Genomic DNA, 23493 nt, shown 5'->3' with positions numbered 1-23493 from the left:
AGGCATGTCTTCTAAAATCTGTGTCAGTACTGTGTTAGTATCCCACAAAGGGATAGTTTGTGATTTTGATTATGCCTCCAGGTTAATCCTTTCGTTGTCACTGAACTGTGGTTCATATTCAGCACCAAGTCAAGTGAAACAGTCCGGCTCTCAGCCTCTCTCCTGCTCTGTCTGCTGCTTCTCTCATTAATCACATCCTTATAAGACACTCAGGCGCTTCCGCCGTGCCACCCACTCCGCCGTCCTGTCTTTTTCTCCCTCATATTTAATCACCTGCAGTCAGTGGTCAGGCAGATCTGGAGTCTGTGACGATTGGCCCCGCCAAACCGTGGGCGGGGCTTCCTCTGATGCATCACGCACACGTACCAGCGCAGCAGGACCGATCCTCTCTCACTCGCCCTCCCCCTCTCTCTACCTCTCTCTCACTCTGCCTTTCATAGATACGCCAGAGCACAGACTGCAGCAGAACGCAGGACCAGCAGGGCTTTCCTCCTCGTACTGAAGCAGCTGAGAAGCCGGAGAGTCAGTCACTCGCTGAGGAGGAGAGACACATTATTCATGGAGCATCCAGTGAGGAGGAGCTGACCCACAGACTGAAAGTGTGTGTAGGTGAGTGTGTCTGTGTGTTTTAATTCCACCGTGTGTGTGTGTGTCCATGCGTACGACTTCACTGCAGAACCAGCAGCACTGCAGATACACCGACCAGGGGCTCTGCTCATCCCTTTCTCCCCTCCCCCAACTCTTCTTCTCCTCATCTTCTCCTCTCCTCCTCATCTCCTGGAGCTTCCCTTCAGCACACAGTGACTTTGCCCATTTCCGAGGAGCACAGGACCAGTGTGTGTTTTTTGTGTTTGTGTGAGAGAGGAGCTGGTCTGGCCACACCTGAACTCAACAACTGCAGGGTGGATTCGAGGTGTGCTTGATTTGCACTGCCTCGCGAGTGCTGCTTGCTCTTATGGGGCACAAATCCGGCTCCAGCTCCAACAGCCTTTCCGATCATTCTCCCTCCGTAGGCTTTGCGTCCGGCTCGCAGGGGGCTGCAGTGTGGACTCTCCGACGCACCCATCCCTCCTCCGGGACTGCCTCCATCCCTCTTTACCTGCCCTCATCCTCAGTCAGGGATAGGATGCCCGGCTGCGCGCCCCTGTGCTGAGGAGGCGTCGGCGGGCAGCAGTATGGGAGCTGTGCTGGCCAGCATCCCCACCACCCCCTTCACCACCTCTCTGCCACCACCACGCTGCCCCACCAAGAAGGGCGCTCCCCCCAGCCCCGCCGATGGGCGAAGACACTGACGCCACCTCGACGCTCAACCACCGCGGCTTCCTCCCCGACCACAACTATGTGACTGAAGGTAAGAGAGGGGGAGGCTCTGCCATTGTGTGTTTAAATGTCTTCCACCATGAGTGCGCGTCCGTGCATTGAACTTTTGGAGTGCGTCTGTGTGTGACAGAGTGCCTGTGTGCTTGTCTCTCAGACGAAACAGGCTTAGAACGGCTTCTTAATCTCCCATAAGCCCCGGGTTAAGATAGAGCAACAAGAGGTAAACATTTCCCTCTCTGTAAAATGAAACTGTCTGAGGCTTTCTTTTCCTCTCTCTCCTTCTCCCCTCTTCTCATCCTGTTTTTTTGGTTTTCCCCTGTGCTGTTTATACCTTTTTTTTTTTTGTTTAGCTGCTTTGCTACCTTGTGTAACACTTCTATTTTGTAACACTGCGGGGAAGAATTGATCCGGTCAGTGAATGAGTGTGTGTTCGTACGTCTCAGTTTGTGTCTCCGTGAGAAATAGAGAGAGAAGGCAGGATTCTCCTGCAAATAAAGAGCTGATTACTCGTACTTACTGCACTGATTGTCATCTCTCGCATCATAACAGAAGCACAGGCCTCCCACTCCTTCTGTATAACAGGTGCAACTGTCAAACTGCATTAGTCTCAGTAACTCAGCGAGGCGATTACTCAAAAATCCTTGAATGGTTCAAACCCGTGAATTCCTTCGCTTTGTTTCATTTAGCAGATGGATTATAACTCTGGAAAATCACATTCTGCTAATCTCAATAAGACAGCTAATCTTACCTGCACCCTGGCTTCCCCGCCTGCTTTTTCTGTCTGTGTCTCACACTCGGCTCATTGTTCGCCACGCCTCTTCGACCAGAACAGCGGATTATCATTTAGGGGTCATGAACATGTTGCAACCTCATTTATGATCCTTGTATCACCGCGCAGAGGGAATTGGGCTTCCTCTGTCTGTGCTATAACACGATTTCTCCTTGCACAGAAGCACATGCTGAAGCCAGGGGAGACCTGTAGTGAAGCCTGTTGATCGTGTTAAATGTTTGTGTACGTGAAAGCTGTCTCAGTGTGCGCCTTTGTTCGTCTGTAGGTGCGAATGGGAATGCTTGTCTGTCTCCCGTCATGAGAAATGTGTGCTTTTGTCCGTTCTGGCGAAAATGGTCTTGATGAGTGAGGGGCAAAAAAATCTTCTTAACATCCATCACCAGCCATCCATTATTGCCATAGAAACAGTCAGTGATGATAAACATGCTGCTTTTCATGCTTGGCCAGTATGATTGACAGGCTGTCTCCACCCACCAATAATGGCAGTATTAATTATTCCACACATGCGAGGCAGACACAGAATTATTCAGGGTGAATTGTTGATGAGCCCACACTAAGGTGGACACACCGTGAGCACGGTCGGCGTGAACGAGCTGCGTGGCGCCCTGTGGCAACTCGGATGATTTGGAATCAATTGAGCTCCGACAGTCTGGTATGCAGGAATTCATCCGACGACCAACAAGTCTGGTTTTCTTGTCACATGCGAAGAGGAAAATGTCATCACCTGCCTCATCATCTACCTTCACTCCAACCCCCTCAACCTCGTCCTCAGTGCTCACCCCATCCCCCGTCCTGCTCCCCGTTTTCCATCCCCCACTACCACGCCGCCACCCCCATTCTCCCCCCCCACCCTCTTTCCCTCGCCGGCCCTCTAATGCACCTCGCAGCATTGCCCGGTGCTGAAGTGGTGCATCTGCCAAACAATTATCCAACAGTGCTCTAAAGGCTGCTCAAACACAATGTGCTTCTGTATGTGTGTGAGACGGACAGAGGGTGGTCGAGACAGACGGAGAAAGAGAGTGGGGACATGGGATTTTATGCTTGAGCGTGCTCCGCCGTCTCCTGTGTGTCTCCATCTCTCTGGTTGTGTGTTTTTCGTGTGTTCAAGTTTGTGTATATGTGTACATGTGTATGTGTGTGTGCCTGCGCATCCGCAAGTGTGTTGTGTGTTTATTTGTGTGCATGTGCATACATAACTGTGTGTCTGTAGATCTTCCCGTGGGGATTCCCTTGCCCTTTGACTCCTACAGGGGAGGGGAGCTTAACCTCCCGCTTCCTCACTGTTCCCCCTCGATCCCTCCCTCCCTCCCTCCATCTCGTACTCCCCTCGTTTCACCTTCTTCTGCCTTCCAAAAGCTCTCCTTGCTGCAGCCTCACTTACCAGTTGAGAAGCAACAGATTTAAGGCTGGATGTTCAATATTAGTTTGCAGCATGCATAAATGAGTCTATTAATTGGAAATTGCAAACTTCTTCACCTGAAAGGAAAAAGAAATCATGAGTAGTTATGTTTCTGACAAAAGAATGATACAATGTGATACAATTTTGAGTAAAATCACACATTTTCTTGACTTATATATTAAAATGCCTTTGGGAAAGGTCATATATTCCTTTCTCTGCATTTGATACCACAATAAATACTGTTATACGATGATGTAATGTGTTACTGTATTTACAAACCAAAAAGTCAAAATTCATTACAAGTTTCTGTGCGATAGGAATAGATCCACATTGTAACTGGCACTAGATTCATAATAACAATGCATGATGTCAATATGACAGTTTGAAACAGAAGTGTTGTCTAGTTTCATATTTCTATGGAAATAATTCAGAAGTTCTACTTGTTTCAATGCCCAACACCACTAACTTAATTCTCATCATTAGTTTTATGGTCTATTAAAGAAACACACGTGTTATCAAATATGGTGACCTGCCTGATAAAGGATTCTTTGCCTGCCAAATGGAGAAATTGCAAATACTACTTTTATGGTATATTTTGGTAGGCCAACCAAATAGGTGGGATCATGCTGGACAAAAAGACAAAAAACAAAAGGAAGTTGTTTTTAGTGATTTGATGATCGCAGATATTAAACTCTGTGTGAAAAAGCCATGCCAAATGTGGAACCAATCGCACAATAGATGTCAGACAGCACACGAAAAAAAAAGTTCCACTCGGATAACAAAAGTGCAAGAACTCACAACTCGGACTGAAAAGGATGACACGGTTTTTTTCTGTAGTCCTTTAGTTTCATTTAGTCTCTTGTATAAACATGAGTTTTGAAGACAAATCAAAGCTTTTGCTTCAGGAAAGCAACGCGTGATCAAATCCAGTTATTTTGAACTTTCAGGGATCATATACTTGGAGAGTTGCCTCAGTGTGTGCCTCAGTTTTCTTATGAATGATCTTTGTTAGCATCGGAATGTTAAATGCATCTCATATTGTCAATCCTAATGGGCTTTTTTTTTTTTTTTTTTTTTTTTTTTTTGCTTCTTCTTAACAAAATCACAGAAACCTTCAGAAAGATTTCAAAAATCAAATTTGTGAGTGCTACAGGCGAGTGCAATCAGTGGACCATAAACTAAAAACATATAAAAGTGTACAGAAAACCATAAATATTAACTTGAAGTTGAAACTAAATCCCTCTGAACCATTCAATTAAGTAGTCGTTACCCAGTTTGCGGATTTCGTCATTTTCTATATTCTGGGATCAAATCAAATTGAGCATAATGAAGTCACAAGTTTAATGTGGGCGTAATCCACATGCCATGATCTGTCGTCTTCCTTGTGGTATGCAGTCTGTATTTTTATCCACACCTGCGATGGTTAATTTCCTGAAAGCGACCAAAGAAGTCTGTGTCCCATTAGGCGTCTGTCTCCATTCATCCTTCATGTCCTGCTAGCCTCTTCCACCAAACCCCACATGTGAATATTTCATGTGACATAGATAAAGTGTGAGTATTAATACACCACCAGTAGATATTCTTTGGTGAGTGCTCATGACCGGATGTGGTGATGTAGTAACTCAGTCCCTACCCTTAACCCCACCCTTTACCTCTCCCTGCCCGTCAACCCCTGCCTCCTTCCTTCCTTCCTTCCTTCCTTCCTTCCTTCCTTCCTCCCTGATCCTCTGCCCTTTCCTCTGCCTTCCTTTCCCCCCTTCCGTCCATCCTTGCTCCTTTGCAGGGCTGCTCCTGGCTATAGCCTGAAGAGCTCCGCCCATCCTGTCCACCCCTCTCCACCCTGGAGTCCTCCCCCAGGATGTTGAGCCCCATCCAGGTCCTCTGCTCCGACATCACTACCCTTTCTCTGGAGCCTGAGCCGTTTGCCTCTTACACTGAAGGTGTGTGCTCTATCCTCTTTTATCCCGAAGGTCATATCTATGTCACACAACTGCGCCACATGACCCCAGAGTGGGAAACGGGAGCGTGGTGTGTATGCATATGAAAGGCTGTGTGTGTGTGTGTGTGTGTGTGTGTGTGTGTGTGTGTGTGTGTGTGTGTGTGTGTGTGTGTGTGTGTGATGAGAGGCTGTGTGTGACATGAAGCGTGTGTGCAGTTTGAATGAGTTGAATTTCATGTGCGTCTGAGTGTTATAAATATCTCCAGCATCACTTTGTCTCTGTCTGTTCATCACATCCTTTCGGTGCAGCTCTATTTTTGGACAAAACTGCCTTTTTTTTCTTTTTAGTTTTGTCTCAGTTTGCCTGTTTCTGTGTGAAGTGTGTTTGTGTGTGAGTGAGAGAGAGGAGAGAGAGAGTGTGTGTGTGTGTGTGTGCGCGCATTGGATTGATGGCTTTAAATAGTTTGACCTAATGACTCTACATCTCCTTCAAAGCATCCTGTGTCTCTTTCTTTTTCAGTAAGACACACACACACACACATACACACACACACACACACACACGCAAAGCTAAGAATGTTTTTGTTTAAAAGTCTTGTCTATATTATTTTCTGAATCTTTTGAATAATAATAGAAGGTTTTAAAAATTGTTTCAAACAATGACAAACAGCCACAATATCACAGAGATCATTTCACACACATAATGACAGACTCAGCTGTTTCTGTTGGGCTTGCAGTCTTTAAATATTCATGCAGTTTTCCTGCATGAAAGACAATAACACAACTGGCCAGAAGTTGTCATGCGTGGAAGACCATTGAAACATAATTTCATTAAACCAGATGGCATCACAATCTGGAGAATTGGTCCCATCTGCCATCAAAACTAACCACGAAACACAGTCTTTGAATGTTTGGTGAACCAGACTACTTTGTACTGCATCACTGTGGTGGAATCCAAGCAGAAGTCCTGTGTGCATTGAAGTCTTTGCGATAAACACCTTCCTAAAGGCCTCATGACAGCAGTAAAGCTGTAATGCTGTAGCCTGCACAGTCTTTAGAAGTCACATTGTCTTGTTTGACAGTGACAATAGTCACCTTGGAATTCTTCCAATCCAGATTAGATCTGCAGGGGGTCGGCGCTCAGCCCTGCCAACACGGGGCAAACAGCAGGGGGGCACCGTGTACAGGTGTCCAGCCCACCACAGGGTTAACAAAGAGAGACACACAATCACCTCCAAACACATTTATAGTCAATTCAAGGTGGATTCATACTCTGCAAGAACAGAGAAATGTGTGTGCTTCTTCAAGAAAAAATGTTATGTCTGATGAGGACTGTTAGGAACATATTCTATGCATTAGCCACTCACTTCATTCAAATTATAGTTGTCGTCCTTCTTTTCTTGCAGCAGAGAGAGAGAGATCACATTTCTCTGGATTTTTGAAGAATGTATCGACTCTCAGTCATCCATTAATCTCCCCTCAACAAACATGTTTGTATTGTGACAGAAAGCTCGAGTACCTGGTGTAAAATCACAACGGCACAGGGAGAACATGCAAATTTCACACTGATACGCACCATTGGCCAGCAGGTTTGAGCCAGGAACTCTCATTAAAGCAGTCAAGATGGATGACATTTATTTCACCTTTTTCATTGTGTAGAGATTTTTTTTGTACAGTACAAAAAAAAAAATCATAAATCATTTCATTGTTGTTTTCCTCCTTCACTAGAACAGTCAAAGTTGTTTTGAGTACGATAATCTCATAAAGACCTTGCGATCCCCTGCAGGGACTTTCTCAAAAATTCAGACATTAAATTACCTACTGTAAAAAAACAGAAGAGATGAATAAAAACTGTCATTGCTGTGCAAAAAAACCAGCAAATTCATTACCATATAAATCACCCCATTGCATTATTTACGCACATGCTGAGCGAGGGGGGAGTGGGACAGCCTATAAAAAGTACTGCTATTTATTGAATGTAGGATTACATTTCATCATTTATGAATCCTCCCCACATAATCTGGGTTTTCAATATTGCGGGGGTTAGACTGTGTGTAAACGCTGAAAAGCTCAGCTCCTAATCTATTTTTCATGCTGCAGTTCTTACAAATCCCGTAGCAAAAAATGAATTGATTTATTCTTGAAAACCAATCACTCTTTGCTGCTCTGACAGTTCATGCCATTAGTGATTGTTTTTTGCAGCGGCAGGATTACAGGTGTTCTCCGTTCACGATGAAGCTGGCTCGGTTTGCGGTTCTAATTGTTTGTGTCTATAACCATTAGGCTCACACCAGCTCTGCTCCTTTGTGCCTGTGTGTGTTTGGAGAAATGGCAGGTTCCCTGCTGTGTTGAGCTCAAATCACCCCTCTTCACACATGTGCACCTCAAACATGAACACATGCACCAGGTTTTTTCTTTTTTTATTTTCCCCCGTTAACTCCAAAACTGCAGGACAGGGATCCATTCACCGTTTCCCTCCGGCAGTCTTTCCCCCTCATCTCTTTTCCTCCATCCTCCTCCTCACTCCTCCAGCCAGTGTGTTTCTGTACCGGGTAATTGAGTACATACACTTGTGCGCACGTACACAGGAAATGCAGGGTGCTTGAGCTACTACACACACATACACACACACGGACACACATTCAGTACATCCCCTGCTGTGTGGCGGCTTGTTCTCGCTTTTGAGGAGTGTGTGTTTTTGGCTCGGCTTTAATGGTCTGTGTTTACCCAGACCTAAGATATCTATAATTGGGACTGTAGGACGTCTGCTTCCCCTCGCTGTCCCTATAGAAACCTTAACAATAAAATGAGGAATTCCCCCTCCCTGCCGGCACCCTCCTCTCCTCTCCTCTCCTCTCCTCTCCTCTCCTCTCCTCTCTGTTATTTTGTCCATTAATCAATTATTTTTTGCTTTGCAAGACGTCAAAAACGTAAGTGCTAACCAACAAAACAAATTCAAACCTCTCAACCATTAAAGATAGCTTTTTGGAGTTGAACTTGTTTAATGACAATTAAGTCCTTAATCTGAGACCTGGGAAAATGTGTTCGTTTACTCATAATATTTATGCAGATTCTTATCAGTCTCATATTTTGTTCACCAGTTGGACACTGTACCAAGTGCTATAAAGTTGAGATATTGTGAAATTACTTGTTTTTAATCAATACCCCCACAACAAAAGTGTTTGCCTTGTATGAAGTTTCAAAATATTTCACTGTTCTAATGAAAACCACTGTTAGGTTGTATTTGAATGTTTGTGTTTTTGTAACAATTTCATGTTTGCTGCGTGTCATCGGGTTCATTCATGTTTCTGTGTGGCTTTGGTGTGTGTGTGTGTGTGCTTGCGTGCATGTGTGTGGGTGCGTTGCACATGCAGTCACAGCGTGTTCCATCATCATCTTCAGCGTGAGGCAATGAGTCAGAAAGGCCTGCTGATGCTAATGGACTGTCTGTGGGAGACCGATACAGCCAGCTTGCTGTCTTCCAGCACACACAACCTGATCTGTGCAGTAAAACAATGATTTACAGACAGATAATCCAACACTCGCACACACGTATCATTGTGCAGGGCCAGTGGTACCTCTTGGGGGAGAAACACACTGCACACGATTGTGCTTGTTTCTGCTGAGATTGTTTGTATGGATAGTGGTTTACTTTTCTGGAGTGTACTTCTAATAAAGAAAGTGAAAGAGACAGATGGCTGTGAATTATGTGTGTTCGCACGCGTGTGTGTGTGTGTGTGTGTGTGTGTGTGTGTGTGTGTGTGTGTGCTTCAGAGGGAGGTTGAGAGCCGGCAGAGGATGAGACAGTTGAGTGTGTGCTCCATATTTTATTCAGCTGTGCTCAGTGCAGCTCCCGTGGTTTTCTGCTGAGCTGAGCTCTTTTTCCTTGTGTGACTTGACGGTCGACACAGCCCTCTGTTCGCGCACGAGGCGCTGGTCCATACACACCGTGTCGAGCCCACACATTTGTTGTACATCACGGGGGTGCCCGTGTGCATTTGTGAGTTTGTTTCATTCGAGTCCCGTCAGGTGCCTTCATTAACTGCCTTCATGTCGCACCGTCTGCTCCACCTCCTCACATTAATTCATCCACATTTGTTAAAGGACAAAACTGCAGTCGCATAATTACTTTGCCGCGCTCCTTCCTGCGCGGATTGGATTGGATTGGATTGATGAATCCCACTTCCTCCTTCTCCACACTTCCATATACGGCGAACCGCCACGAGTGCCGCCACTACTGGTTGGCTCTACACGTTACCGTGGCAACCCCTACTCACCAGAGTACCCCTCCACCGCCTCCGCCCCGGCGCCGCTTCCCTCTACCTTGCTTTCCCATCGTTTCCACTCTTCCAGCGGCACCACCACCACGTACATGCAAACATACAGCCAGGCAGCAGAGAGTTGTGGGGGAGGGCGGAGAGAGCTGAGTGTGGACAGACAAAAAAAAAAAATAAACGAGAGAATAAAACTGGTCCCAAAAAAAAAAAAAAGAGAGACATTGGGGTGCGAGAGAGGAGAGATGACAAAGGGACCATGTGATAGGATTGGGATTGAGAGGAGTGGAATTGAATTTGAAAGGTTCTGCAGAACCTCTCAGTTCAAGAAATTGTGTAATAACGACTGGAGCGACAGTGGAAATGGAGAAAGAGTTTGCCCCTAATACAGACTGTGGAACAGCATGGGTAAGGTTAGGTAGCTGTAAAAATTGAGGAGCAGTCTCTGCCTCCCCCCATCGTAAAATCTCTTTCAAGGCCACTACAAAATAGGCAAGGCTACGGCGCTGAATCGCTCTGACTCTCAATGAATACTCTCAGCAGCACATTGTATTTTTATTACTGCCAGTGGAAGATCATCTACTTTTCTATCAAAACTGAGCCTGGAGCATTTTTTTTAAATCTAACCTGTAAGATTTTAAAAGATATTTGATTATTCAGTAGGGTGATCATTGGATTGAGAATAAAAATGTCTTCCTTTTTCCATTTCTGAGAGAAATACCTGGAGAATCCAGTTTATTCAAATCATCTTAAAATGTGACAGGGTGTTTTTTTTTTAGATGAAATTTTAATTTCATTTTCTGTTTCTTTCTTTCTTCTTTTCCTCTATTTACTTCTTTCATTTCAGTGAATAAAATCCAGTGAAATAAAGAAATGTGAATGTAGGGAGACATCAGCACGTTGTTTGAAAAACAGAAGTGCACCTCTTGTTGGTTTAAAGTCATGCACTCATCGAGGTTCCTGGAGGATTATTCCATAACACAAGCTGAGCCAGAATAGTTTGTGCGGGGGCGAGATAACCTGAGATTACTCTGTACTATGTTCGGCACATCCTTTCTTACGCCATCTATTTTGTCAAACCTTCAATCTGTAATCTCTCTGAATGAGCTTTAACGCAAATACTTCCGTGTTTGTGATGCAGGTTTGTCACAGAATAAGTATTTACAGCCAAATCTTCAATCTGCAGCACAAAGCAGGAGTGAAATTAGAATAAGAAGTGGAATGAGAGTAGATTACAGGCAAATTTAGAACAGATTTCAATCTCAGACTCATGTGATGCTCTAATTATACTTTGAAAGCACCGAGGTAATGCTAAGTGATTAATAAGGTGTTCTTCAGTGTCAGTCACAGTGTGTTGACTTTTCAGGGATGACTGAGTTCCGATGTCGCAAAATAAATGAGTGAATGCACGAAAAAGGCAGTGATACTTAATCACTGATTGAAATACACATGCTCTTTCAGGTACTACGGAGATTGAAGGGTACATATTTATGTCTGCACAAGATGAACTCAAGTGGCGCTGTAATCTTGTGCGTCACTGTGTATGTCATAGTGGATCACAGATAACACCTGTGCCTACTGTGAGACAGCTGTGCTTCAGTGTGTGTGTGTGTGTGTGTATGGTTGTTTTTATGAGTATTTTGATGGGTTAATATGTTCTTTATGGGATGAATCTCCCTGAAAACGCTCAGACAGTGGTGGAGGCGATCAAATGTGATTTCTTTCCCTGTGTTCATTTACCTGTTTCAATCCACTCAGCTGTTAATGCACTGAACACTGGTTTGGTTCAATATTTTACAGGCAGATAAGCAATATAAAAATGAATGATGAGATGTGGTCAATCCAGTAATGGCTGCCTGTATTTCTCCTCTCACGCCACGTCTCTTCTTCTCTCCCTCTCTCTTCGTGGTTCTCCAGCTGACATCATCTCCACTGTTGAGTTCAACCACACAGGAGAGCTCCTGGCCACAGGGGACAAAGGAGGCCGTGTGGTCATCTTTCAGAGGGAACCTGAGGTAGACACACACACACACTTACACACATACAGTACCCTCAAATATACATTGTCATTCCAGCTGGGAGGGCAGTGATGAATGCGCTCGGTTCCCCTCCAGCGACTCTCTTGATTGGTTGATAAATAGTTTATGCCCCTGCTGTGTCAGAGAGTGTATCATTATAGCTGTGTGGAGTCTGTGCCTTGCTGTTTCCTCACATGATCAAGGTTAAGGTCACTGTATCAGGTCGCGAATGTGACACCGCTGTGTTTGTGAGCCAGCGCCGGCTTATCGTTCACACACGCTCACTTCCATTTCCTCCTTGTGTTTCCACAGAGCAAGACTGAGCCATTTTCCCAGGGAGAGTACAATGTCTACAGCACCTTTCAGAGCCATGAGCCCGAATTCGACTACCTTAAGAGTCTGGAGATTGAGGAGAAGATCAATAAGATCCGATGGCTGCCTCAGCAGAACGCCGCACACTTTCTGCTCTCCACCAATGGTGAGACACTGAGAAGCTGTGAAAGTGGGGCTGTGATCGATACTTTGTGGAACTCACTTTGCCTGAAGTAGTCGATTAAAGCTTGATTAAAGCTTCAAACTAGATCATACATGTGAGATTTTTTCCTCCATTCATCCTTTCTGCTCATGCAGAATGACTTTTTAAAAAACTAACCTCTTTAATAAGGTTGGTAATGTGGCACATGAGAATCTCCTAAAGTCCTAACAAGGCAAAAATGGAGGGTTCCAACCACATCTCCATTTTCACACTGAAACCTGTTAAGCTGCTGCCCCCGCACTGGTTGTGGGGCCTTGCCGATGTTGTTTATGTAACTTCTGACACGAGACAAACTCTCGAAGGTATACGGGTTGGCTGACGCTGCTCCCCACGCCAGATAGACACTTTCACTCTCACAAAGGGGGATTGGGATGAGTGGATGCCGGGTCAATGTGAAAAGAAAACGGATAAAATTCCAATTCAGAATTTGTACAAGCTCCTCACATCCATCAGTTTCATCTGACTCATTTGTAGCTATACTCAGCAGTTTATTTGTTTCAAATTTGCGAGATCTTTTAGGAGCTGCTGGCAGGAGGTCCCATTTTACAGTCTACATTCAATGTTTATGGCTATAAGGGACAATCTATACATTCACCCTGAGAGCTGTGTTATTGATTTCTTTAAGTGCTGTATTATTTATAATGTAGGGTAAAAGAAATTAGACCTGTTTCAGCAGATAGGTGGAGATGGCTCTGAGACAGCAGGCTGTCATTTTTTTTCGAGAATAATACAGAAAGTCTGATACTGACACTTTGGAGCGTGGTGGATTATCTTGTTCAGATGTTATTTGCAATAGATTCATGAGCTGACTGCCTGCTGAGATCCTAAAACAGCTTTATTGAAGCCTTTTAGGCTTTTAGCTTTGTTAAAATCAAACTTGAGATGAAAACTTATATTCAGAGTGGATATTTTCAATTACATCTAATCTGAGATCTCTTTGCCGTGCTCTGAACTCAGATGATTTATCAATTACCCTTTTTCATTCATCACTATTCTCTCTGATGAGATATTGTTCACCTCTGTTTCTCTAGATAAGACTATTAAGTTGTGGAAGGTGAGTGAAAGAGACAAACGGCCCGAGGGGTACAACCTCAAAGATGAGGAGGGTCGCATCAAGGACATCTCCACAGTCACATCCCTACAGGTAACCTATCTATCTATCTATCTATCTATCTATCTATCTATCTATCTTTCTATCTGTCTATCTGTCTATCTATCTATCTATCTGTCTGAATGTGGAGTTTTGCCAGTAAAACTGGGTCAGTGGGTACAGATGTGTTTGCATGTGCAGAAATGGGTCACTGGCACAAGGTGCATGTGAGTGTGTGGGAGTGTGTGGGGGTGGTGAAATCCTCTATTTCCCTCTATCCAGAGAACCAGCCCAACATCTGCACGTGAACTAAAATAATGAAAGCATCAGCGTTTCTTTTTTTTTTTTTTGCTAGTGTGTTGGTATTCATAGAGCAGGATCTCTCCGTAGTCGTGGTAACCAACCGGGGACTCTCATGTTCTTGTTAATAGTATGAATCAATTTTTTTTTTTTCCATCAGGACAGTAATATTGGTGCCACAGAAAGCGGCGCAAGTAATGCATTAAATATTAATTCATAATACGATGAAGTGATTTAAATTGAATCCACTGTGTGTTCACTGATCATCTCTCATCTTTAATGAGTGTCGAGGCTTGTTGAACTCTCGGCGGGTCTCTCCCAGGTGCCGGTGTTGAAGCCCATGGACCTGATGGTGGAGGTGAGCCCTCGGCGAGTGTTTGCCAACGCCCACACCTACCACGTCAACTCCATCTCCGTCAACTCCGACTATGAGACCTACATGTCGGCCGACGACCTGCGGATCAACCTCTGGCACCTGGACATCACGGACCGCAGCTTCAGTATCCTTGGCGAGCACGTGAATGACATGAACGCCGGCGATGAGACGGGAGAACAAACACAAGACGCTGCGCTGTTTACAAAGCAGCGCTGGATTTATTAAAGCGCACGGACAGTGATAATGAACGCATACATCAAAACACAGACGCTTATATACGCATTCTAATTGCCTGCTGCCCCCACACACACAGATACATTACAAATTCCTACATTGGAAAACACACTTTGATGTACATAAGGATGCACAAAGACACACTCGGCGTTGGGGGAGGGGAATATTATTCTTGAGGAGTGAAAATGTATCTTAATGAATAATTCAGAAGCCGCATAAATATTTCAGCCTCTTTCTGAGTTTTAATCCCGCTCAATAGGACACAGAACGGGCACGTCCCTGACCCAGACAGGATTTAAAATATAACAATTTAGCTGAATATGGAACTACTTTCCTATCGACAATCCCCCAAGACATATTTTTATGGATTTTCTCCTTCTGTAAATTATTACATTTATGTTTAAATGTTCCATTTGTGTGGGCCTACTCCTGAAAAATAATATGGTTAATTGTTTTTCTACTAACAAAGGGATGAATGTGTGAATGAATGACTGAATGAACATGCTCGGTGTTCAGGGTGTCGTGGTAACAATGCAAAGCACAGTGCCTGTTGTTTCCCTGAGCAGCGGCGCTTCCTCTCAGACATCGTGGATATCAAGCCAGCCAACATGGAGGATCTGACGGAGGTGATCACAGCGGCGGAGTTTCACCCCCACCACTGTAACTTGTTTGTCTACAGCAGCAGCAAAGGCACGCTGCGCCTCTGTGACATGAGAGAAGCAGCGCTCTGCGACAAGCACTCCAAATGTGAGTACACCTGCTGAGAGACAAGCAGGTTTCACTTTTATTAACTGTCGCCCAAATGTTTTTATTTCCCAGAGCATATTAATATTAATGTAAATATAAATCCTTCTAAATTTACTCATTATTTTGTTTTTGTTAACATGACGAGAGACAGTTTTAGCAGTGGTTGTGTTGTTACAAAAAATAGTATTTCAAAAACCACAAAAAGGAACATTTATTTTTCCCTGAGGAACCGAACATGTTTATCGTCTTTTACTTTGAATGCATTACTTTGACGTCTGTTGGATGGGGGCCACAATATAGGGCGTTTGCTTTCTTCTCAGGACTCTAATAAAATATTTTTTTTTTGTACCTTAGGTCAGTTCTTGTATTAGTGAAGAACAGGAATGGTTTCGCCATAAATCTCCAGCTCCTTCAGGAGCGACAATTCACACCATGACACCGTTTTTCTCGTATTCGAGAGTCTTGCTTTTCTAACTTTCTTTCTTCCCACTTTTTGTTCCTGTTGAAACGTTTTCCATTTGATTTACGGCTCTGACCATGACTCACTCATGCAGTGATTCTGCACAAGCTGTGCTCAGCAATAAGAGAAACTTTTGTTTGTTATGTCCGATTTCTTTGTACAGCATCACACGTACATGAAGACACAGCCGCCATCTGTATGATATTTTTGCTTCCCCAACTAAAATCAGCCTGTCAGCTCCTTTATGTATGCCTATAAATGAAATGAAATTTATTTGTGCAAAACATGGACTATGTTGCAGTATGAGGTCAAATAATCAGTGTGTGAAAAATTAACTAAGCAGTTCAATATTATTCATGAACATTTACAACAACAAACATGCTTTGTTCTAAATTCTGTAGCAGAAACGTCGGGGTGCCAAATATTCTGAGAACTGTTTCTGACTGTGTTTGTGCCTGGCGTCTTATCAGCAACTCACCCTCCTCTCCCTCTCTCTCTCTCACACACTCTCACTCACACACTGCTCAGTGTTTGAGGAGCCAGAGGATCCCAGTGCCCGCTCTTTTTTCTCCGAGATCATCTCCTCGGTGTCAGATGTCAAGTTCAGCCACAGCGGTCGCTACCTGCTCACCAGAGACTACCTGACTGCCAAAGTCTGGGACCTCAACATGGAGAGCAAGCCCCTGGAGACATACCAGGTGTGTGACCGGCCACGTGGAACAAAAACAGCATGCTGTGTGACAGCGACAAAAGAAAACACTTTAGCTTATAGCTTCTTTAGTACCCAACAGTTTCAAGGGAGAACCTCCAACCTTTTAATCCCATTTTAAATGAAGGGCGCTTTTGGAGATACATTTCAGTGTTTCTCAATCTGAGACACTGACAAACTTAATCTGATTAAGTATTGATCTGATTAAAATAATATGTATTCTGCCTGATTAGATTGACCCCACATGATTGATGCGATGATCGTATTGGAGGAGGTGGTGTAACCATGTTTATGATCCACCCACAATCGATGTAAATCCAACATGGAATTGATTGCCACATGGTACGTTGTTCAGGTTTCTTTTGTAAAATTGACACACGGTTTAAGGAAAATGGCATCTGGCTGATTGAATATTCTTGGTGCCTCAATCTGATCAGTGTTTTTTCATTGTACATGTAAACATTTCAGTCTGAATTCTCAGTTGAAAGATTCATTCAGACTGATGGAAAAAAAATGACAGTGTAAAAGTTAGTCACCCGCATGCATGATATTCAAGGAGCTGTTGTCATAAAAATAACTTATAGTTTCTTTACTTTTACATTGCTATCAAAGAAAAAAGCTTGAGCGATGAGTTTTTTTTAAAATTTGATTTATGTAAACTTATGTATGAGGCCAGCATGGCTCAACAGTTATTGATCCTATTGACATCCAGTAACTGAGTTAAACTAATTTAATGAGCGGTAGAGGTAGACCAGGGCAATCTTTCCAACATTGTCCAAAGGAAAGCCCACAGATACGGGGCATTTAATCTGACTAATGGTGCTACTGCTCCTGCTTTTGTCATTAGAAATACAATTGGCTGAAATGACTGAATTCATTTGTGACCACTGTGATCCACCTCCTCTCTGGCCAAGAACAAATGTTGAACCAAAATTTGTCAAGCAGAGAAAACTTGGTTGTTGTGTTATGTTACGTGTTATGGATCTCAGAGGTTTTCTTGAATCTGTCCTATTTGTCTTTAATAAAGCAAAGTGTCCATTATTTCTGGACCTAAATCCTCCTGCTTGCCCCAAGCATAAAGTGCTGTTTGTGTAATTGTGCATGTGCTCTTGTATCTTTGTGTACATGCACAAAGATACAAGTATGACATATTTTTTCATTCTGCACGACAGTGACTACTATGATGTGCTTTGTTGTAGCCAAGTGTCCTATTTACACACCTCTGTCTAAGAAATCAAACTCTACAGCAGAGTTGTTTGTTTTAATCGTGCGCTGCTGCAGGATGTATGTGATTCGACTGAATTCAGTACGGTTGTCCAAACAACGCCGTGACTAACTGTTGGGCTGCTGAAAGACAGTTTTATCTTCCCGGGGAAAAAAAAAAAAAGTCATAATTGGAGAGAGAAATGAATCATGGGCAGAAGGTGGCCTCTCACAAACACACTACTTATTCATGATTAAAATTTTGCCCAAACCTTTTAAAGATAATTGGATTGATTGGAGGCCAAAGAATTGACTTCTCATCAGCAGGAAAACTCACCGCAGCCAAAGTTTTTACCTTCAGACTATGGTCTCCGGGTTGTGTGTGTGTTCTAACGATCCAAAATTACAGACAGCAAATGAGTAATGTGTGTGTGATAGTGGATAGTAAATGTGCAGACGCCACACGAAGTACTGAACCAACAGATATTTTACTCATGTATGCTTTGTGTGTCCCTTGTGCCACCTCTGAATGATTACAGCGGCGCCACAGCAGCCACTGTTCATGCATTTATAGGAAGAAGAAGTGTTTGTCAACATTTTTTTTTTTCCATTGTGTGTTTAATATTCCTGCCATGTGTGTGTGTGTGTGTGTGTGTGTGTGTGTGGCTGCCTGACGTGTGAGGGCCTATGAGGCAGCCGGGAGTGGGAGGCTAAGACGCACTGGAGCTATTTATAGGCCGTTGAGCCTCCCCTCATAAAGTAAAGCGGGAAGGAGCGATACCTTGCACAGCGCCTGACACCTAGATCTGCAATGCAGCACAGAGAGGGAGGAAGAGGGGACGGAGGGAGCAGAGGGGTGAGGGTTTGGGAGGGATGGGGATGGTGTGATGAGAGGAGGAGAGCAGAGGGAAGAGAGTGGATATGTGGTGAGATGAAAAGGGAAAGAAGCGGTTTTCAGTAAACAGTAGCGAGATATTAGTCGTAACTCCAAAAAAACTCCATCTGTTCTGACCAATCAGGGACAATACTGAATGTTGAGTAAGGCAAAACTCCAAACTCCATAGTGAGGACATCACAGAAGAGGTTCAGTGGAGTTTTTCCATCCCTCTTCTGAAGGTCTCACTGTGTTGTCAGTGGTGGTGGGATCAACATTCAGGGTAGAAATGAGGTAAATCTGTGGGATTTCATAAAGTTTTTCTTGTGCAAAAGAAGTAAGTTGCAAATTTACGCTTCCGCTCCTGCTGGAACACAGAAAGTACCCACAAATTCACGAGGGATGAGGCGCTGTACTCTAAATCAGAGCTCGTGCGCGCCGAAGAATAAATCTGTACATTCAGCTCCAGCTGACACGCTTTCATTTCACCGTGCGCAGAAAAACCCATAGGGGAAAAACTGAAATGTCACCGGGTTTGATGTACCACCATGAGACGACCTCAGCTTGACCATATATCGATCGCAACGAGACTGTTGATTTGCTGACTTTATGCAGAACGTAGAAACCGGGGGGCTTTGATGCAGCGCACGGCGGCTGGAGTCAGGTGTGGGTTTCAGCCTCTTGCATCAGAGCCAGAACAGTGCTGACACAGGCAGGTCGGCAGAAAGCATGAGGGAAAAGAGTTATTAGTCAGTTAATATAGGTGTGTTTGCGCTTGCATCTTTGCATGTGTGTCTCTATTATCACGCCCTTGGTGAGTATGATAATAGAGACCCGTACGTTAATGGATTTAGTGATATGGAACAGGAGTTTAGATTAAAATGTGCTCCTGGCCCTGCTATTGCTGAGGCCAGGTCTTGTGTCTTATTAGTATTGCCATCAGGGAGGCTCGTGTTACGGCTTGCCCACATTTAATGTGTTTTGTCTGCGCTGTGCCTCGTATGTGTGTGCATGTCCCCTCTATTTATAGTTTACGCTGAGAGTCAATAGCTGTGAGTGGAGCAGCTGTGTGCCAACTCATTTCTAATCAAATCTGTTTTTGTGTGTGTGTGTGTGTGTGTGTGTGTGTGTGTGTGTGTGTGTGTGTGTGTGTGTGTGTGCGCGGTCTCTGTTCTCCTCCAGGTTCATGATTACCTCCGCAGCAAGTTGTGCTCCCTTTATGAGAATGACTGCATCTTTGACAAGTTTGAGTGTGCGTGGAACGGCTCGGACAGGTACCTCCAATGCATCTGGCTCTGTCTTAGCTCTTTGAAAACTAAATTTATGCTTTTAGTTTTGAAGTTTTTATAGATATGAACGTCTTGTTTCCAAATGAGAAAAGGCCGAGACTGGCAGCAACACACAAACTGTTTCAAAACATACAGATTAAAAGAGAAGGAAGATAAAAAAAAAAATACGTTAATAGATAAGATATATGACATCCATTAAACAACTTTAGTGCCAGATGCTGCTGCTAGATTTTTTTCTTTTTTAATGCTCTGAATGTCCTTCCTGATGCAATCTGGTAGATAATATATCAAAATGACCTTACACACTAAAAAGAGCAACTCGTTCTGATTTAAATTTTTCTTTAATTAATTCCAGTGGGATGGAGCAGCGAATGATTTTCTTATTTTTTATGAAGACTTCAGGTGTAGTTAATACAATAAAATACTTTTTATTGAAGCAATACTGATGCCAAATACCTGAAAAATTACCAAACTCTGTCATTTGGCTCGGAATTAAGAGGAGAAAACATGAACTGATGAAGCCACATAAATAAATGGTGAACCACCTTCCAACACATGAAAAGCTCCGACTGGCCTGATTAAAATGCTCTGAAATACCTGCAGGACTGAAATTGTAACAGCATTTCATTAATGAGCGCTTGCTGCTAAAATGTGAAACATAATACAGCATTTAGTGAACTTAATAAAATATTGCTAACTCATCAGAAGACACATGTACGATTGCTTCTGAACTTTTAAATTACAAATGAATTATAATTTTAAAATCCTCCAATAATCACTCCAACACAATATTGTATAATTTTGTATAATATGTTTGCCTGTGCAAACAGTAACTTCATATTTTTTCTATTTTGCATCCATTTCTATATATTAGAGGTAAAATCACAGGTTAAGCTCAGTCAAATATGCACCTCAAACTCTAAGCAATTTTCTTTAGACTATACTTTTAAAGACAATTAAATGTTGACACTTACAGTGATTCGCTTGGCAGACATCAGTATGCTAAGAAAATATTCTTGTGTGTTGAAGATGATCAAGTATAACTTTAAGTCTGCGCAGCTTAAAACAGACAGTGTGTTTCTGGGTTAATCTCTATTAACAAACCAGCTTGAGGCTGAAAACAGGCTTCATGTTATGTCTTGGTGTTACTTAATCTACTCCAGAAAGTACAGTCAGTAGTTTAACCTTTCAATAAAACTAACTGTTGGTCCTCATTGGTCCACTGGGGTCGGATACAGAAGCTTTCCTCTTTTTCTTTCGAGATTATAATTTTTTCTCAAGAAATTTCAAGTGAGTTGGATTTCATAAAAAAAAAAAAGTGCACTAAATTCTTAGATTTTTATGAGTATTATTGTTTCGCATTTGAACCAAAGAGCATTTGGAGTTTTCATTATTTACAGCAGGGCTTCTCAGCCCCGGTCCTGGAGGCTCAGTGTCCTGCATGTTGTAAGTTTCTCCCGGTTGCAGCACACCTGATTGCAATGAGGCCTCGTTACTGAGCTTCTTCACAAGCATGATGAAGACGCCGTCGACACCAGACTGAGGAGGGAGAAAACAAGCAGGACACTGGGCCTCCAGGAGCCCTTGTGTATGAGTTACTTCTTCGTTCTGCTGAGCCAATCCAAAAAAGGTCAAATGAGGCTAAATGTGGCCCTGAAATAAAATGACTTTGATCCACGAAGATCCTTCTCCAGAAATGCAAAAATACAAGTGATATTTTCCAGTGATTAGTAAATGTGCTTCTCCTCTTCCCTCGCTGTGCAGTGTGATCATGACCGGAGCCTACAACAACTTCTTCCGTATGTTTGACCGCAACACGAAGCGCGACGTGACGCTCGAGGCGTCCAGAGAGAGCAGCAAACCCCGGGCCGTGCTGAAGCCGCGGAGGGTCTGCGCCGCTGGCGGGAAGCGCCGGAAGGACGATATCAGTGTGGACAGCTTGGACTTCACCAAGAAGATCCTCCACACGGCGTGGCACCCGACGGAGAACATCATCGCCATCGCCGCCACCAACAACCTGTACATCTTCCAGGACAAGCTGAACTCTGAGATGCATTAATGAAGGAATGTCAGACAAACCAGTTTACACCTGAACACAACTATGCCAGAATGTACACACGACCAGACAAACACTCTGTCACACTCCCGGGAAGATGCCTAACACACTCGCCCACCCTCACGGACACATGCGGCTAGACTACAATACATACACACATTTAGGTTTCCCATTTCACACAGTCCTTCACCACCTCCTCCTCCTCAGCCTCCCAGAACTGAAAGGACCTCGACAGGGCTAGAAAGGGAACAGGCTGGATTACGCAATGGATTATGGTTGCAAAATAGTCTGAATGGAGGATTTTCTTGATTGTTCGCCTCTGGATTGTGTTTGATGGCGTGTTGATCGCTGCAGCGCAGCTCGTGAGCAGGATCAACCTTCCCCCGACTGGAGAGATGTTTATATGTCTTTTTTTTTTCTTTTGGCTTTTTTTTTTTTTTGCTTCCCTCTCTTCCCGCTCCTCTCCTCTCTGCGTTTGTGTGGTCGAGCGAAGCCAGCTCTCATCCCGGGCCCGCTGTTTTGTGTAACAAAACCCTTTGTGGCCGTCTTCTAACAGCGCTGATGAGAAATGGGGCGTTTATATAACCGGCTGTTTGATTTCACATCAGTTATCCCACTTACGTTCACGTAACTTCATGCTTATTGATGTTGATGGTGGTAATTATGATGAAAAGCTTGGTGAGATGTGCGAGGATGATCGCGGGACTCCCTCCCTTAAACCGAGTGCACCGGACGCCTCTGAGCTCTCCCCGAATCCAGGAGAGGTGACCGCCGACCGGGCAGCGTTCAGCCAGGTGAAACTTATAAACGCAGATGTTACCAGATTATCACATCATGGCCTAAACGTGCGAACACACACTCGTATCCGCTCAACTCTGTGTGTTCATTGTTTGTATCCGTTCAAATGGGCCCGGAACTCCTCCGACTGGGGGTTTTCCGCTTCCGGTCCGAGGCTGCATTGTGTGCTACTTTGACATAAAAATATTCAGATCAAGCAAAAATTAAAAAAAATAAATAAATAAAAAAAATCTAAAAAATACCTGAAATATTATGTCAACAATCAAGCAAAAAGATGCTGCATGTCAAACAGATTTAGCCTAGGTGTTTATAAGTCTGAACTAAGACTGACTGACTTGGCTGCCTTCTTAACCATTTAGACCCAGCTGTACAAAGGCTTCAGGGGCGCCGGGGCTCCGTGCAGCACGAGTAACCATAAATGACCGAGCTCTCCTACCTTTATTTGTGTCTTCGGACGCTGAAGCATGTTTACCAGTGTTCGGTTCATTACACATACATTTTGAATGAAGCCGTCCGCAGGTCAGTTTCTACTCTCCGGAACTGAGAACCAAGAAGAATGGGGAATGTTTCTGATTATTGTTGTTCTCTAAAAGAAAAAGACAAAAAAATCTAAGGGCCTAAATTGTGTCTGTATATATCAGCTCTGTTTTTTTTTTTTTTTTTTTTTTTTTTTGACATGTATGAGGTTTAGGGTTTTTTTTAAGCAACTTTAAACAGACTGTGATCATCTGTTCTGATGATTATCTCCAAAGCTACAGCAGAGAGATGGTACTTTAATCTCGTCGGCCTTCCTCACTGATTCCTTTGCTGATGTGCAAAAGGTCTTATTTTTTAGAAAACAGCCTGTTCTTTTATTTTCCCTTCTGTTTTCTAACATCTGTCAGTCGTTTCCACATCCTTTACCAAACTAACATTGATTCACATATTTTTGTGTTAATGTATGTTGACGACAAACCTGTCGAACGGGCAGGTATAAATAATGTTAATATGTTTTTTTTCTGAATAAAATTTCAACGAAATTGCATCCAATGAGCGTACAGTTGTGATTTTTATTGCAGTGTAATTTGATAGCTGATAATAGG

At 43.6% G+C, this 23493-nt stretch overlaps 1 protein-coding gene across 2 annotated transcripts; it reads left to right on the top strand.

Moving 5' to 3' along the window:
- The first annotated feature begins 1013 nt into the window (after positions 1 to 1013).
- LOC115399436 (serine/threonine-protein phosphatase 2A 55 kDa regulatory subunit B gamma isoform) lies at positions 1014 to 21894 on the top strand. 2 transcript variants are annotated; one of them, XM_030106788.1, is made up of 10 exons: positions 1262 to 1351; positions 5293 to 5449; positions 11640 to 11737; positions 12053 to 12218; positions 13307 to 13419; positions 13988 to 14165; positions 14858 to 15022; positions 16011 to 16180; positions 19451 to 19542; positions 21322 to 21894. In XM_030106788.1, the coding sequence occupies exons 2-10, from the start codon at positions 5368 to 5370 to the stop codon at positions 21614 to 21616; spliced, it is 1359 nt and encodes a 452-aa protein (XP_029962648.1). In that variant the 5' UTR covers positions 1262 to 1351; positions 5293 to 5367; the 3' UTR covers positions 21617 to 21894. The 2 variants fall into 2 exon arrangements, with proteins under 2 accessions (XP_029962658.1, XP_029962648.1); XM_030106798.1 differs by lacking the exon at positions 5293 to 5449 and having other exon boundaries at positions 1014 to 1351.
- Positions 21895 to 23493: the final 1599 nt, after the last annotated feature.

The sequence above is a fragment of the Salarias fasciatus genome, chromosome 2 (genome assembly GCF_902148845.1).
Source record: "Salarias fasciatus chromosome 2, fSalaFa1.1, whole genome shotgun sequence".
Taxonomy (NCBI): domain Eukaryota; kingdom Metazoa; phylum Chordata; class Actinopteri; order Blenniiformes; family Blenniidae; genus Salarias; species Salarias fasciatus.
This window is presented reverse-complemented; position numbering and strand designations above follow the sequence as displayed.

Bases quoted from the DNA above. Each gene is read 5' to 3' on its own strand.
- LOC115399436 (XM_030106788.1), top strand. From the start codon at position 5,368: ATGTTGAGCCCCATCCAGGTCCTCTGCTCCGACATCACTACCCTTTCT. The intron at 12,219-13,306 runs GTGAGACACTGA...CTGTTTCTCTAG, and splicing joins CTTTCTGCTCTCCACCAATG to ATAAGACTATTAAGTTGTGG. The intron at 16,181-19,450 runs GTGTGTGACCGG...GTTCTCCTCCAG, and splicing joins AGCCCCTGGAGACATACCAG to GTTCATGATTACCTCCGCAG.